Genomic DNA, 16775 nt, shown 5'->3' with positions numbered 1-16775 from the left:
TGTTGTTGTTGGTTTTTTTTTTTTAAGGTCATATCCAATAGAGGACCAATATCAAAAATGTAAAAGGACTAAAGAAACTTGATATAAAAAAAAACAAATAATCTAATTTAAAAATTGGGTACAGATCTAAACAGAGAATTTTCAACAGAAGAGTCTCAAATGATTGACTGAGAAACACCTAAGAAATGCTCAGCATCCTCAGCCATCAAGCCATCAGGGAGTGCAAATCAAAATGACTTGGAGATTCCCCATACACCAGTCAGAATGGCTAACATCAATAATACAAGTGACAGCTCATGCTGGTGAGGATGTGGAGGAAGGTAAACCTACCTCTGCTGCTGGTGGGAGTGCAACTTGTATAGCCACTGTAGAAATCAATATGGCAGTTCCTTAGATAGCTGGGAATTGATTTATCTCAAGACCCAGCTATACCACTCTTCGGCATATACCCAAAAGACATCCCATCCTACTACAAGGACACTTGCTCAACTATATTTATTGTGACTTTATTCATAATAGACAGAAACTGGAAACAAACCAGATGCCCCTCAACAAAAAAAAAATGGATAAAGAAAATCTGGTACAATGGAGTATAACTCAGCTGTTAAAAAATGACATCATGAAGTTTGCAGGCAACTGGATGGAAGTAGAAAAAAATGATCCTGAGTGATATAACCCAGACCCAGAAAGACAGATATGGTATGTATTCACTTATAAGTGGCTATTAGTCATTAAGTTAATGGTAACCAAACTACAATTAGTAGAGGGTCTAGGGGGATGAATGGATCTCTCTGGAAAGGGGAGATAGAATAGATTTTAAGGGTGGACTGGGGACAGGTGGGAACAGAAACAGAAAAGATCAGGTGATGAAGAGATGGAATGGAGGGAGAGAGTATGGGGATAGATGTCTGGAATTGGGATGTGGTATGGAAATCTAGTGTAGTGGAAACTTCCTGGAATCTATGAAGGTGATCCTAATGAGGACTCCTCATAATGGGGGATACTGAATTTCAACTGGCCATCTCTTATAGTCAGGAAAGGCTTTCAGTGGAGGGACTAGGTTGCATTCATTTGAGTCCCATAGAAATCTCCAAACAACCCAGGCTGATGGGTAACTCTCCATAAACTGACTGGAGCCTCACTGACAAGGACAACATGCACACACCTCATTGAACATAGAGAAGTAGACCCAGTTCCGACATGGAGCCTTTACCCCTACATTCTAGTCCCTTTGGTGTGGAAAGGTACTCTGTGGGCTGCTGTTAAGGGAAATGTGGACATCAACCCACCCACAAAACCTTTGACCTACTCTCTGTCCTGTCTGCAAAAATGTGAAGGGCAATATTTTACTTAAGACCCACTCAACATGAAGGGGTCCACATTGGATGCTGCTTTGGTAACCAAGAGCCCAGAGACCTAGGGTAAAACCAAACATGACTGGTATAAAAAAACTGATAAAATGATTCCTAGTGATATTCTGCTATACTCATAGATGTGTGCCTTATCATCAAAGAGGCTTCCTCCAGCAGCAGATGGGAACAAAGGCAGAGACCCACAGCCATACATCATGCATAGAAAGACTCTAAATTTGAGGTCTTCACCACATGGCCCCCAACCCCTGGCCACTGCTCCCAGAGCTCAGGAAATCCTGTAGAAGAAGAGGTGGAAAGATTGTAAGAATCACAGATGATGGAGGACACCAGGAGAGCACAGCCCTCTGAATCAACTAAGCAGGGCTCATATGAGCACACAGAGGTCAAAGCAGCAACCACAGGGCTTACCTGGGTCTACATCAGGGCCTCTGCATATATATTACAGTTTTTAGCTTAGTACTTGTAAGGGAACTTCTGACTATGAGAACGAGTGGGCCTCTGACTCTTTTGCCTGCTCTTGGGACTATTCCTCCTGTTGGGTTGCTGTGTCTAACCTCAATATGTAAATTATCTCTTACACATTGAAGTTATCTCTCCAATATGGCTGTTATCTCTTAGAAGCCTGTTCTTTTCTAATGAGAGGCATAATGGAAGTGGATCTAGAGGGGAAGGGAGATGGGGAGGAACTGAGAGGATTAGAGGGAGGAAAATGATGATCCGGATATGCTATATGAGAAAAGAATCTATTTTTCAAAGAAGAAAAAAGAGTCAGAGTGATGAATACAGCAGCTAGGAACCAGTCAGATTGACAGGGCCAGGGTCTGTTCAGTTAGGGACCAGTCAGATTGACAGGGGCAGTGCCCATTTCTGATTCTTACATCTAGTTAGGAATGCCAGAAATATTCTGGCCAGAGTCACTGACCCATGTCCTGGTTTCAGTTAGTCCCTGGCCAATGGCCAAACATGTCAGAAATGTTCTGTCTAGAGGCTCTGGAGTATTCTGTTATCTGCAATCCAACTATAGGAATAGAAAGATGTATGCACATCTGATGGGTGACCCACATAGACAGACCTGATTATCCTCTGTGCCTCAACCCAGTCTTTGCCATCAGTGTTAGAAAAAGTCCCCAGATGAGCATCTCCATGGCGCCTACCTCTGGGACCCACCTCATCTACATTGGAGCTCTGCTTGCTTTCCCTTAAGTTACCATAACAAACTCTTTTATTAAAACACATGTTTCCTGGGGTTTATGAAATTCATTCTTCACATTTGTGAGGCAAGGACCCCAGAGTCAGTGACTTAGGGAACCTTGTGAGACTGTGAGCTTTTAAGCCCTTAAACCCATCTGTGACTGGAGAGCCTCTACCAAATCCAATGATCCTGTTTTCATACCATATTAATAAATCTTTGAAATGTGTACTATTTTCCATGTTTTAATGAGAAAAATCAAGGTGTAAGTACCTTATAAAACTTGCCGAAGAGCATAGTGCTCATGATAGAGAAGTTTAAACACTCAGGAGTTTCTTTGGACATCCAGTGTGTTGTTCGTGTTGCTAATGGTGACGGGCTAGAGACATAGTACCATGCTATCATCCTCAATAGCATCCAGGCTTAACCAAGATTTGTGGCTTTGAAACAGAAAAGAATTTCAGGGCTAGCCAGTATGAAATAGAGTTGGGGTTATATAAAAACTAGAAATATAAGAGCTAGTGAAATGGATCAGTAGGTAAAGGTGATTGCTGCTAAGACTGAGTTCAATCCCTAGAGTCCACATGAGAGAAGAGATTAGATTATTGCAAGTTGTCCTCTGACCTCCACACCTGTGCCATGACATGTACACATACACACAGAAAAGAAATAAATAGAAATAAATAGAAAAACAAGACTAAAGAAAAGAACATCTAAGAAAAAGCATATCCAAGAGAATTGCTATGGGATTCTCTAGGAGAGAATAACAGTTTATTAATTTTTTATTTTATTTTTATAGAGTATTTTGCCTGCATATCTGTCTGTCTGGGAACCACTCGTCTGTTTAGTGCCCAAGGAAGTCAGAAGAGGACATCAGATTCCATAGAACTGGAGTTGCAGACATTTGTGAGCCACTATGTTGGTGCTGAAAGTTGAACCCTGGTCCTGGGAGAGAACAGCCAGTGCACTTAGAGGCTAAGCTTTGTTCTGTCCCCATTGAGTGGCAGTTTATTAAAAGACATTTTTAGCATATATACTTATGCATGAAGGTTAAAGGGAAGATGCTTGTTATGTGAATATGAGGTTCTCCAGGGAGAGTCACGGTTAAGTGTCTTATCAGGAGACATGTACCCTTTTGGTGGATCACATTTTATACCTCAGGAGGTTGCTAAAAAAACCTTGTACCCAGTCGCTCTTTCTTGGTAAGATTCTAGGGTTGTTTCAGTAAATAAAGAGAGGTGGTACCTTACATGGAACATTCTACAATTCTGATTCTGGTGAGATATTTAGAAACTTTCAAGTTTGTAGATAAGAAATGGAAAAGGCCATTAGTTGTTGTTAATTGTACTGGAACCCTTGATTCTTTTTAAAACTGGATTCCAAGGTATGTGTCTCCCCTCCCTTCTCACATGCTTGGAGTTCATGGTCTTTCTATCCTGTAACTATGCTATTGTACTTCAAGAATCTTTAGCCCCAAATTATAGTGGAATGATAGTTTCAAGACTCTGCTTTTGTTCCTTTAATTTTCTAGATTGAGAGTGTTGCTCGGTTGGTACCATCCTTCCCTAGCATGCATGAAGCCCGGAGTTCAATCTTCAGCACTTCAAAATCTTAGTAAAATGCTTGCAATCTCAGCACTAAAGAGGTGGAGGCGGGAAGATTAGGAATGCCAGGTTGTCCTGGGTTACATAGTAAGTTTGAGGCCAAGTTGGGCTACAAGAGACTTAGTTTCAAAACAAAATAATTTTTCTCCTGTTACACTTCTGCTATAAACTCTGGGTGTCAGTCATAATGACCCAAGAAGAGTGTGGTGGTTTGAATGAGAATGGCCCCTGTCTTAATTAGGGTTTCTATTGCTTTGATGAAATACCATGGCCAAAAGGCAAATTGGTCAGGAAGCCATTGAGGGGGAATGTTGCTTACTGGTTTGCTCTTCATGGCTTGATCAGCCTGCTTTCTTATAGAACCTAGCATCACCATTCCAGGGATGGTACCACCCACAATGGGCTGGGGCCTTCCCTATCAATCACTAATTAAGAAAATGTCTTACAGCCATATCTTATAGAAGCATTTTCTCAAATGAGGTTTCTTCCATTCAGATAACTCTAATTTGTGTGTCAGGTTGATATAAGACAAGCCAGCACAGCCCCCATAGGTTCATATAATTGAATACTTGGTGGAACTGTTTGGGAAAGGTTAGGAGGTATGGCCTTTGAGGGTTCAAAAGCCCACACCATTCTCAGTTTGTCCCCTCTCTCCTGTTCCCCCTCTATGTCCTTCTCTTTTTCCTCCCTCCCCCTTTCTCTCAGTCTGCCTCTCTTTCATGCCTGCTGGCCTACCGCCCTCCTCCCTGCCATAATAGCCATGGTGCCTATTACCCTTTGAGACCATGGCTCCCAAATCAAATGCTTTCTTTTATAGGTCCTGTTATTCATGGTGTTTTGTCAAAGCAACCAAACAGTAACTAAAGCAAACATTCCCAAATGAGACTTTGAGACTCTATATCCCTGGAACTGTGCAGCACAGGCTGGCCTGGAACTTGTGGTGGTCTTCTTGTTTTCATTTCTCGAGTCCTGGGATTACTGGTCCATGCCATCATGCCTGGTCAAAGAGTCAAAGGATTCATCCCAATGAACAGGAGTAAAGACCACCAACCCAAAATCCAGCTTTAGAATTTTGGGTGTTGATCTTGCTGGGGCTTCCAAGAATGTTGATCTCACCAAGTAAGAATAAAGGCCACTACAGAAAAAAATAAGGCCAGTAAAGCAAGCTTTATTTACTATGCGTAGGACTGACTTTCCAAAAGGGAGATTTGAGAGAGCCATAGGGGTGAACTTTTCAAGCCTCTATAAGGAAAAAAGGTGCAAACTGGGATTTTCAGAGGAATTTGGTAACAGAAGAACTTGGCAAACAAATTACAAAAGCAGACAGCAGATATGATTATCTGATACATTATCTTGGCAGAATACCTCAAGATTCTTTGGCAGAACATCTTATGTTAGGGTAGAATTTAGGATACATTCAAAGTGTGAGTCAAACTTTATGGGGGAGCGGACCTTATTCTGACCTTGTAATGAAATAGCTTCTAACCCTAAGATGGAGTCAGGTTGATCCATCAGAAGTCCTGACTTGACATGAAAATAAACTTGAAAGTCTTTTGAGAAAATATCCTTAAAAATAAAAGTATTTGATAATTTATTTTTGAAAATGTATGTATACATCAAGAGGTTTATTCTAAGTCTTGAGTAAACACTTGTAGCAGGAAATACTGCTGATAAAAGCCACAATACTAGATTGTTCATCCTGTGCAAAGAGGACTTTTACCTGCCTCCCATTGGAGCTCTTAGGAAAAAAAATGATCTATCCAACAGATTCAGACACAGAATAGTATAAATGGAAGCTTGGTGTTTTGATCATTGTCTTCTAAAAACACCTGGAAATTCTTTACTTCCTTAAAGGGGTTCCTGGAAGGTGGGTGAGACTGAGAACTGCATGAGTGTCAAGTGGACTTTCCTGAAGGAAGTTCTTGGTACACAGATTAAGCCAAGGTTGTGATTGAGTCTTAGAGCATCAAGAACTCTAGCAGGTGGGAAGGAAGTAGCCAAGGCCACAGGGAAACACCAAGGAGCAGAGGGCTGAGACTTAGAGAACTCCCTCCAGGCAGTCACATGGTGCTTATAGTTACATTTTATTGATCAGAGTTGAATTTGTGACCACACCTGGCTTTAGAGAAATCTGGGAGATAGGGCATTTTATTCTAAAGCAAGAAAGGAGAGGTAAGCTTTGAGGAAAAAAATAACACAGTACTACCCAGGATGAAAGACACTGCCTCATGGTTACAATCTAGATGAAGTGGATGCTAAAATGACTATATAGAGAAATATGCTACAAGCCATGTACACACACGCACACACACACACACACACACACACACACACACACACACACACACACAGCTAAATAAGTGAAATAATTAATTTTCTAGAGCAATTTGATAAAATTAGTATAAGATTTCAGTAGTCATTTTTGTATCTTTATGCACCTGTGTGTGTGTATGGTGTATGTGTGTTTGTATGAACATGTGTGGTGGGGTATGCATGACTGTAAATGCTATAGAAGGATATCAGATGTCCTACTCTACCATTGTCTATATTAGTCCCTTGAGACAGAGTCTGACTGACCTTGGAGTGAGGCTGGGGGTCAGCAAGTCTCAGTGACCCTTCTCTCAATGGCTCCTGCCCTTACACAGTTCTGAGGCTGCACGTCTGCTGAGTGGCCATGCCCAGCTTTGTACTGAGCCCTGAGATCTGAACTCAGGCTCTCATGCTCACACAGAGAGAACTCTTACACACTGAGCTGCCTCTCCAGACCCTCAATAGTCCCTTGAAAGATTATGAAAAATTTAGTAGAAAGCAAATCAAAGATGCAGAAGCATTTAATGATATGATAAAAATGTTGAATAACTGGATGCCCATATACACATTTTACAGCTTCAAATAAAATTAATTACAATTATTTACTTGCTCCCAAAGAAAATCTTTATTTATTTTTCATTAATATATTGAAAAGAAAATTGTTTTTTAAATAGGTGTGTTTTTTAATCATAATAAATATAAAAATTAAGATCTTGCTCCTCTAGTGTGTGATTCTGATCAAAATACATTATACACACACACACACATATGAAATTGTTCAAGAGTAAATAAAAATTATTTAAAAAATCATGTACTCCTTAGTTAGGAAATAGTACAGGGAGGTATTAAATAATGCCCTAAAATTCAAGTGAATAAATTTTTAGTCATATTCATCTTTTGAGGGGTTTGCTGACTTAAGAAGGGAGAGACTAGGTGGCTTGTGCATGATTCCTTCAGCAGACTAGGTTGGGGCAGGGTCTCGTTTCCTCAACAACAGTTTCATTGTGAAGTGGCTTCTAATGAAAACTGGTAAATGAAAACATGATGCTGCAGTTTACAGAATTCTGATAAGAAATCTCTCATGACGCTCTGTCATGTGATTAACAACAAAAGAGCTGAGCTCATAAATGTAAAATAACAGTTTCCCGATAAGCAATCATCAACCAAGAACCTTGGTCTTGTTCAGGGAAGTTGAAATTTATGATACCTTGTAGGTACTGACAAATACAAGGTCAGAGTCTCTTTTTTTTCTGCCTGGTGTGTTCCGCTCAAGACCCTGTGGAATTGAGTTAGTTTTTCATGTCAGATTTCATTTTGTCAGAATATGAAAGTTATTGTTGCTAGGGCTGAAAGCCCTGTCCTGTGACAGGAGCCTGTGTTCTGTCAGGTGCTGCTGCTGACCTTTCCCACCTCATGTGGAATCTGACTGGCTCCTGCAGATGCTGGGCAACCAGAGGAGATGTACCATTATCATTATCTACCCTTAATGATTACCCTTCTGCTTAGGAGCTGTTGAGATGTTGCTCATGTTTACATTATAATTGCACTCTCTGGATTATTTTCTGAGCCTGACTGAATGAGGATTATTATTTTCATAGAAGTTTGGAATGAAAAATCTAAACAAAAATTGGCACCCAAGGGTGCTGACTCAGGCTCCTTCATCTCACTGATATATGAGGAAAGCTGGTTTTGAATTACTTTACTGGAAAACATCTAACTTGGACATTTTCTGGAAGTGAAATCTGTTTGCCATTAGCCTGAAAAGATGCAAAGTTTGGAGAAATGTCACAATTTATCAAGAATAAAAACCAAAACCAAATATAAAAAAAGGAGAGAGAGAGAGAGAGAGAGAGAGAGAGAGAGAGAGAGAGAGAGAGAGAGAGAGAGAGCGCAGCTAGCATAGGCAAAGCAAGAGGTTCTTCTGACTGGCAATGCTTCTAAACTACTTGAGGCAAACCTGGCTTTGAGCCAGAGGATACATTTTCCCCAAATCCCACCTTGAAGCTTCTCTTTCAGACTCCTTGGACTGTAGAGTGTTTGTGATTACCGAGAAAATGGCCCCGTGATTAGTATGCAAGAATCAGCCTCTTTCTCAGTGCTGGGGATGGGATCCAGAGCTCTGAACGAGTTCCGTAAATGCTTTACCACTGAGCTATGTATGTCCTCAGCTTCAGAGTGCTTTTGGTGCAGTTTTGTTGGTTGGCTTCAATGAACATCTCAGTTATGTAAATTTTGTTGGAGTTAGAAAGCTGTGCACTGACTCATATCTATGGATGGAGAGAAGGTGGTGGAGAGGAAATATGATAGGTTCCATATTCGAAGACAGTTACTTACTGCTGGTGTTTACTTATTCATAACTTCCTCCCTCTTTTACAACTTCAACAGGCATAGGAGGGAATACCACCATGCTCAGGGCTTTTTGTGTATACCTGCTTTCTTTCTTTTTCTATGTTAAAAAGGGAAAAGTGTATGAAAGGAGAAGGTAAGGACCTTCTATCCTTGCTTTTAAAAAACACCAAACTAGCTGCTAGGGCTCTCTTCTGACCGTGTCTCACAGAAATCTGTTAAAAATACTGTTTTGGTGTAGCATGTAGTTTTTGCTACCCTGCTTTAAATTCTAGGCAGACCATGCTACCAGCCCCCACCCAGAGTCCTTTAGATCCATGGATAAACAGCAACAGCAGCAGCAGCAGCAGCAGCAACAGCAGCAGCAGCAACAGCAGCAGCAGCAGCAGCAACAACAACCACACACACACACACACACACACACACACACACACACACACACACATCTACAGATACACATGCCCTCGCATGCATGTGCTCATACACACGCCAGTTAATCTTAAAATGCCTTTGTTAACTCAATGACTGGTCACTTCTAATCCTCCCCTGCCACCCCAGGTATAATCTGATAGAGTGTCCATTGGCTACTTCAACCGAAAACTGACATGGCTCACCCAGCTTTATCTCCTGCTGATGTCGCTACTCTTCCTTCTTCCCCAGTTCTCTTGATTCTCTCTGTGTCCTCCAGTGGAACTCTAAGTGTCCTGCCCCATCCTCAGTCATTGGTCACTGGTATCTTTATTGATCGATCAAGAACCAATTGCGGAACAGAACCTTAGCATCAGCACTGCCCACTACACTTTGGTAATTGTTTGGTAATAGTCTTGTTCTGTTTCCAGTCATGCGCTCACTCTTCTGTGAAGCCCACAGTAAAACATGAGCTGAATGCTGTGACCTCCACTCTGATTTTGTGCTCTCATACCTAACATGGCAGAATGGGATCAATTTCCACATCTTTGCAGCGTATAACCCAGTTGAAGCCATGGTATGACTTCTGAGCTTCTACATTTATGAATTTGGAATGAAAAGCAGAATTTTAAAGCAAAAGTGCTCTTGTAGTATATTTCTTATTTACTAGTTGGTAAGCTTGGTCTGTCCCATCAGCCATATGGTTTGAAAATGAAAATCCTGTCATCTTGCTAAGAACTGAGAAAATGGGTGTGATTCTTATGTTGGGCTGCTATGCTAACATCATAATCTGGCTGACTTATAAGTAACAGACGTTTATTTCTCCCAGGTCTATAGCAAGGAGGAAGCCAAAGATCATATGCCAGCATGGTAGAGTTCTAGAGGCAGTCCTCTTCAGAACTATAGACTATTAAGCAAGATCCAGAGTGGAGACATCTTATCCTCTGGCTTTCATGACAGCATTAGCCCACCCCCAAGGAGTAGACCATAAACACATTGACTTGGAATACCACTATACTGGGGGTGAGATTATGACATAAAAATTTCAGGGGCACAGTGAATGTACAAAGATCAGAAACATGCTTGGATTTCATGAAGGTTTTTTTTTTTTTTTATTCAGTTACTGCCCACTGTAAACCTTTCGGAAAAAGAAATATCACAGACACACAGTTACACCAGGACCTAGAAGCAAGCAAATCTTCAAAGAGTGCTTTCCTCGGTGTTTAAAGAGTAGATTTGAACTTGGTGTGCACTCTTACTTCTTTTAATTAAACTTAATTCACTTAAATTGCAAAGAATAAGGAGTGCTTCCTGATCATAAAGTTGGGATTAGTTCTATTGTTTAGGAAGGAAGCCTTGGGAAATGTCTAAAGACTCACTGAAGATAGTGTCCATTAGGTGTTGCTACTATGGAATCATTCTGGGGTCCCTCTCACAGAAAACCAGGATTTGTCTCTCTAAAGAGTCTTATTTGGGGCTATAAATCATCTGTGGCCACTGGAGGAACCCTTGGTCAGTGCAGGCCAACTGGTTCCTATAAGTTACTGAGAGTATCTTTCCTTAAGTGAGTGGCCAATAACCCGATTGCTGTCACCCTATGAGACAAATGCAGTGATGTAGTTTGGAAAACAAAATACATTTAAGTAGTGCAGAAAATGGAAAAGGAGCTGTCCATGGGAGTCCATGATGTGACTGTCAGAACCCATCTGATCCTAGCATTCCTTGGTTATCTGGGCACAGACAGTAGCCATGTATCTGAGAAAAGGGGGTTGACAAAAATTTCATGCCTGGGAGCTCAGGAAGGAACTGAGCATGGCCAAGCTGTGACCCATGGTGTAGGGTCATCCTTCAGGGGCTGTGTCAGGCAGTTACGGAGTGTTTCCTCTCAGTCTGCAGGGAAGATTCAATGTGAACTAGAAACAAGTGATTGGCTATCGATATGTTACAACCTCCTTCGATGGCTTATGTATCCTCTATTACAATTCAGGGATTAGTAGGGAAGGTTATGCGCATGCGTGTGCGCATGGTTGATTAATGAGGTTCTTGTTTATTTAGTACTTAGTTTCTCCACTATTGATTGGAAAAAGCTAGAGACAAAAGAGAATTTGTATCCCAGGGTGGATGGGCAGATATAATGATTTTGCAAACCAGCGCTCAGGACTTTTCAACTAATATCTGCTTATTGTCTTTGAAAGTCCTACAAAAATCTTTCCAAATATTGTGGTCAGCGATATCTAGATAAGTTTACCTAGCTACAGCACCCAGTGTTTTATTGGGGAATACTAGGTAAGAAGCCATTTATAGAATATTCTCATAAATTATGTACTCCCCTTTCTTCCACTGGTAAGTGTTAAATGTTACTGTCACATTAAAGTGAACAATGACTTCATACTTCATAGGAATTATTTGTGATAGTGCATAAAGGTAAAGTCATTTTGTGATGGAAGGATGATGGATGCTGACTGTGAAGCCAGAGAGAACAAGAAAAGACTCTCTAGTTTCAGGAAAGACATGTTTGGGATTTTCCTTCTTAAATTTATATTCCTTTTAAGGACATAAATGTTAAACACTATCTTTTTTCCCCCCTATTTGTTTCAGGAGTTTCCTTATTGAACGATAAGAGATAGAGCTAAGCCCTACAAAGACAGTCTGAGTTTTGAGGAAGCCTGGAGGGCTAGATGCAGGTTTAGGTACAGACCAACAACATCAGGAGAGCACTGTGTGCCCAGGGCACAGAAGTAGATGGCAGAGTGGCTGTGCTGGAGTCCGGAGAAGTGCAGGGGAGAAGTGCAGGGCGCTGAGGCGAGCTTTCTGATCAAGTGAGGCTGTTAATCTTCTATCTCTCTTCACTGCTCCATTTGACAGCAATGCAAACAGAAACTCCAGGCTTTCCCCCAGATCTTGTCTATACCAGAGCAGGCTGTCTGTAGCGGATCTTGAATAACTGCAGAGGATAGTGCTGTTTCTTCCTTCCCAGGAGCCGAGAAACGGAGGGGTTTGCTGCACTGTCTTCTCTCCACATAACCCTGTGCAAAGAGAGCAACTCAGAAGGTTGGGGTGGGGGCGGTGTCACTGGTTACTCCATTACCCAGTTCTTCCTCAAGGAAGACAGGTGAGGCAACCCGAACCTTGCTGCTGCGGATCGCACATTACACAGGTAATGGCTCTATCCTCGAAGCAGTCTTCCCAGGGAACCTTAAGTCACAGTCTAGCTGAAGCCTCAGTATCATTGCCAGTGCTGTCTTCATCTCCCTTTCCCTGTGCCAGATCACTGAACACTTGGATTTTGCAATTCACTCAGGCCTTTCTTCTCATAAAAAGGAAAGGGGGTGGAGAACACAGGAAGGGAGAGAAGGAGAGAGAGAGAGAGAGAGAGAGAGAGAGAGAGAGAGAGAGAGAGAGAGAGAGAGAGAGAGAGAGAGAGAGAGAATATGGAAACAGTGCCCTCTTCAGGATGCTTAGATTACTAAAAAGCACTCCTTTTTTTCTTTTCTTTTCTTTTCTTTTCTTTTCTTTTCTTTTCTTTTCTTTTCTTTTCTTTTCTTTTCTTTTCTTTTCTTTTCTTTTCTTTTTTTCTCTTCTCTTCTCTTCTCTTCTCTTCTCTTCTCTTCTCTTCTCTTCTCTTCTCTTCTCTTCTCTTCTCTTCTCTTCTCTTCGCTTCGCTTCGCTTCGCTTCGCTTCGCTTCGCTTCGCTTCGCTTCGCTTCGCTTCTCTTCTCTTCTCTTCTCTTCTCTTCTCTTCTCTTCTCTTCTCTTCTCTTCTCTTCTCTTCTCTTCTCTTCTCTTCTTTAAATTAATCACTCCATTCGTTTGCATCTCAAATGACATCCCACCTCCCAGTTACTCCACCAATCCAAACAGGCGCTTAAATTTTCTTCTAGAAAAATCTCGGGGCCTAGCAAACACAGAAGTGGATGCTCACAGTCAGCTATTGGATGGATCACAGGGCTCCCAATGGAGGAGCTAGAGAAAGTAGCCAAGGAGCTAAAGGGATCTGCAACCCTATAGGTGGAACAACATTATGAACTAACCAGTACCCCGGAGCTCGTGTCTCTAGCTGCATATGTATCAAAAGATGGCCTAGTCGGCCATCACTGGAAAGAGAGGCCCATTGGACACGCAAACTTTATATGCCCCAGTACAGGGGAACGCCAGGGCCAAAAAGGGGGAGTGGGTGGGTAGGGGAGTGGGGGTGGGTGGCTATGGGGGACTTTTGGTATAGCATTGGAAATGTAAATGAGCTAAATACCTAATAAAAAATGGGAAAAAAAAAGAAAAATCTATTTTTTTTTTTTTTTTTTTTAGATTCTCACTGGTTCCATAAGGCTTTTCCCCCAAGGTGCATCAATTGAATAAACATAAACAAATAAGAGAAACACACTGATAAATTTGAAAGGTGTATCTGGGCTTGGCTTCAGGCATCTGGGCTGTGAGGGAATCTTGGAAGTTTTTCCATCTCTCCACCTCTCTGTATGCATCAGCTTCTTTCACTTGGACTGGCTGCTGCTGCAAGGTAGTGGGCATGATTGAAAATACTTCCTGGCTGAGTTTTATCTCACAGTGTAATCACCAAAGAAATACTCAAGCTTTCTTTTCCTAATTTCAAGTTTTAAAATTCTGAGAGAAAGCATTGATTGCCTCCACCTGAGTGCAGCTCATCACATCCATATCACAGTCTTAGAATTTATCCTTTCTGCAGATCAGAATTTGAATCTTTTCATCATGCTAGACTGAGTTGCAAGTCTGACTTGAAAAGATGTCTATCCTGTGGACTGTTGCTAGGAGTGGCATGGAAGGGTGTCCCTTGAAGGCTTCCTTAGACACATGCAGTGGGTCACTTGTGGGTTGTAACTGCCCCTCTGTAGGAGGAATACCTTTCTGTGCCATCTTGACTTCTGGAGTCAGGTTCTCTACTTTCTCAACTCTTACACAAGAATATGGAAAAAGAGCAAAGTAAGACTGTGATAGCTGATGTGTATTTAATTTGACTGCAGACTAAGCATTATGTCAAATAAATGCATAATCACATTAAATCATCACAGCGTTTAACTTTACAGAAGAGGATCGGAAGCCTCCAGGAGTTGCACTAAATGCTTAAGGTCACATAGACAGAAGTTGACTCAACACCCTCCACTCACTTATTGGACTAATATCCAATGCCATATTTTCTACACATATCTAGCAGTGTTTGTTAGGATTTGGGGAACATAGGGAACAGGTAGGGTTTTCCCATCATGTTCATTTCAGTCAATGTTAGATAGTTTTCTCCATATAATTTTTCTATATTTTAAATCCTAAACTCAATTCTCTGACTCAAAGGAGGAGCCATAGAAACACGATTTCCTATATGAAGTCTATAACAGATAAGACACCTAGAACTGATCCTTTCCCCCTTAAGACCACCCAAGTAAACGAAAGGCATTAGCAGAAATTCAACGCATCACAGTCAAAATCACATACCATGCACACATCAAATATCAGGTAAGTAATATTATGTAATTTCACAAGATCTAATCTCAACCTCAATGGAGTTGTAAGTTAGTTAGGCAGTTTAGCATTAAACATAGATTAAAAACTATTGGTGCCAGGCAACATAGCATTGGTTTATAATTTTAGGGGCAGGCTATGAGTATTCAGAAGAGAGGAGATTGTGAAAGGCTGTAGCAGTTCAGGGTGGTTTCTCTGGATGCACTGAGATCTGAAGGATATGCAACAGTGCGGTAGAGAGGGAGTTAAAGATTGTTTCAGAGAGGATGGCAAGATACAAGAGAAGGTGAAATGCTTTTAAAAAAAAAAGTCTGAGAATGATTGAACCAAAACTACTGGATGAAAAATCACCTGTTGGAATCACGATGGGTCCTAAAACCGAGGCATTGGTTCTGGAGAACTCTCAGAGTCAGGCAGAGCCACATTCATGTGTGGAGTCAGGAACTGATGTGGGATGTTGAATAGCCAGTGCCTTACTTATTTGTCTGGTTGCTGGAACAAAACACTCTGAAAAAAAAGCAACTCGAGGCAGAAAGGTTTACTCTGGCTCATTGTTCCATCATGGCTGGAAGTCAGAGTGGCAAGAGCTTGAAGTAGCTGGACATACCACATCCACAACCAAGAGGCAGAGAATTAACTTCCTGCAGCTTCTCAGCTCCCAGTTTTTGTGTGTGCAGTCCAGGATGCTAGCCAGGGAATGACACCATTCATGGTGCTTAACACTTCCCCAAATGATGAACATAATGGAGTTAATTGCATACATGCACGCCCAGAGGTCTGTTTGCCATGATTCAAGATTCTGCCGAGTTGACAATGCACACAAACCATCATATGCACTGGTGAGTGTCTCTCTGTGTAAGCATTAAACATGCATGCGGGGCCTTTGGTAGGTCATCAGATTGTTTAGAGCTGGAGACATAGGCGGTTGTGAACTCCTAATTTAAGTGCTGGGATCTGACCTAGGGTCCTCTTCGAAAGCAGCATATGCTCTTAACTGTTGAGCCCTCTATCCAGCCCCAGGGTAAAGACATCTTAGAAGAAAGTGTGTCAGTAGTATAGAGAGCTACTAGGAATTGGGGTGGGGGTGGAAAGAGCAAGGAAAAGATTTCACTGAAGCAAAGTAGCTTTCAGAGGACTTCAAGGGACAAAAGGAACAGGTGCCTAGTTGTGAACTCTAACAGGAGTGTGGCATCAGTTACAGGAGCTGGGAAGTCAATCTGCATATGTGAGGTGTTGAGATCATAGTGAAGTGTGAAAGTGAAATGACTCTGGTGAGACTTGGAGGTAGAAGACAGAGTCACAGATGAATGGGCAGTGAGAACACAGAGAAACTAAGCAAACAGCAAGCAGTTATTGTTCTGACACATTCCCTGTTTAGACATTTGCAGTACGTTTTTCTCGATCAGTCTGTGATTAGGGTTTCTCTGTGTAGCTGTCCCTGCACTCACTCTGTAGACCAGGCTGGCCTCAAACTCAGAGATCCCATTTGCTTAGGATTAAAGGTGTGAGCCCCTACGCCTGACTCTACTTCCTGAAGTTTAATGAGCTTCCCACCAAGATGGAATGCTCTCTCTTAGAGGAAAGTGCTACATTTCAGTGTTTGCCACTAAGTGCAGTGGATATTGTTACAGAAAATATACAGGACCTGAGAGAGGTTTAACAGGCAGGGGAGGAAAGATCTCACTGAAGAAGCAACATTTAAACTGAGATTGACATACATTTTTATCTGAAATCAGTGTTAGAATTCTGGCAGGAAATTAATGGCTACCTGTATAATTAGGGAAACATGCCATCAGTTTTAAACATATAAAAGTATGAGTAAGCTCTCTCTCTCTCTCTCTCTCTATATATATATATATATACATGTATTATACTAATATTATTATACTAATACATATAATACATACATATATACATATACAAACATATATACAAACATATATATATATACCCTGGGACAAGCATCACTCTAGGTATTGAATGAGAGAGGAGTGGTTCTCAGAACTGGAAATAAGCTATCTGGAAAAGCCTCCTTCAGAAATTGATTTGGTACATATGG

The 16775-nt window shown here is 41.4% G+C and overlaps 1 long non-coding RNA gene, 1 pseudogene and 2 further genes across 1 annotated transcript in view; 1 reads left to right on the top strand and 3 right to left on the bottom strand.

The window, feature by feature from the left end:
- The window catches only part of Tcra (T cell receptor alpha chain), a 1796232-nt gene that overhangs the window by 234568 nt on the left and 1544889 nt on the right, over positions 1-16775 (bottom strand).
- Gm30392 overlaps positions 1-16775 on the top strand; it is a 101991-nt gene that overhangs the window by 5945 nt on the left and 79271 nt on the right. The gene's annotated exons all lie outside the window — the stretch shown is intronic.
- Positions 1-16775, bottom strand: part of Tcrd (T cell receptor delta chain) — a 213126-nt gene that overhangs the window by 169568 nt on the left and 26783 nt on the right.
- On the bottom strand, positions 11953-12478 carry Trav23 (T cell receptor alpha variable 23; annotated as a pseudogene). Its single transcript is given in 2 exon segments — positions 11953-12256; positions 12436-12478. Coding segments are annotated over 2 exon segments (347 nt in total).

Source organism: Mus musculus, chromosome 14, assembly GCF_000001635.26.
Source record: "Mus musculus strain C57BL/6J chromosome 14, GRCm38.p6 C57BL/6J".
Lineage (NCBI taxonomy): Eukaryota > Metazoa > Chordata > Mammalia > Rodentia > Muridae > Mus > Mus musculus.
Note: the sequence above shows the minus strand (reverse complement) of the source record. Positions and strands in the feature narration are given on the sequence as shown.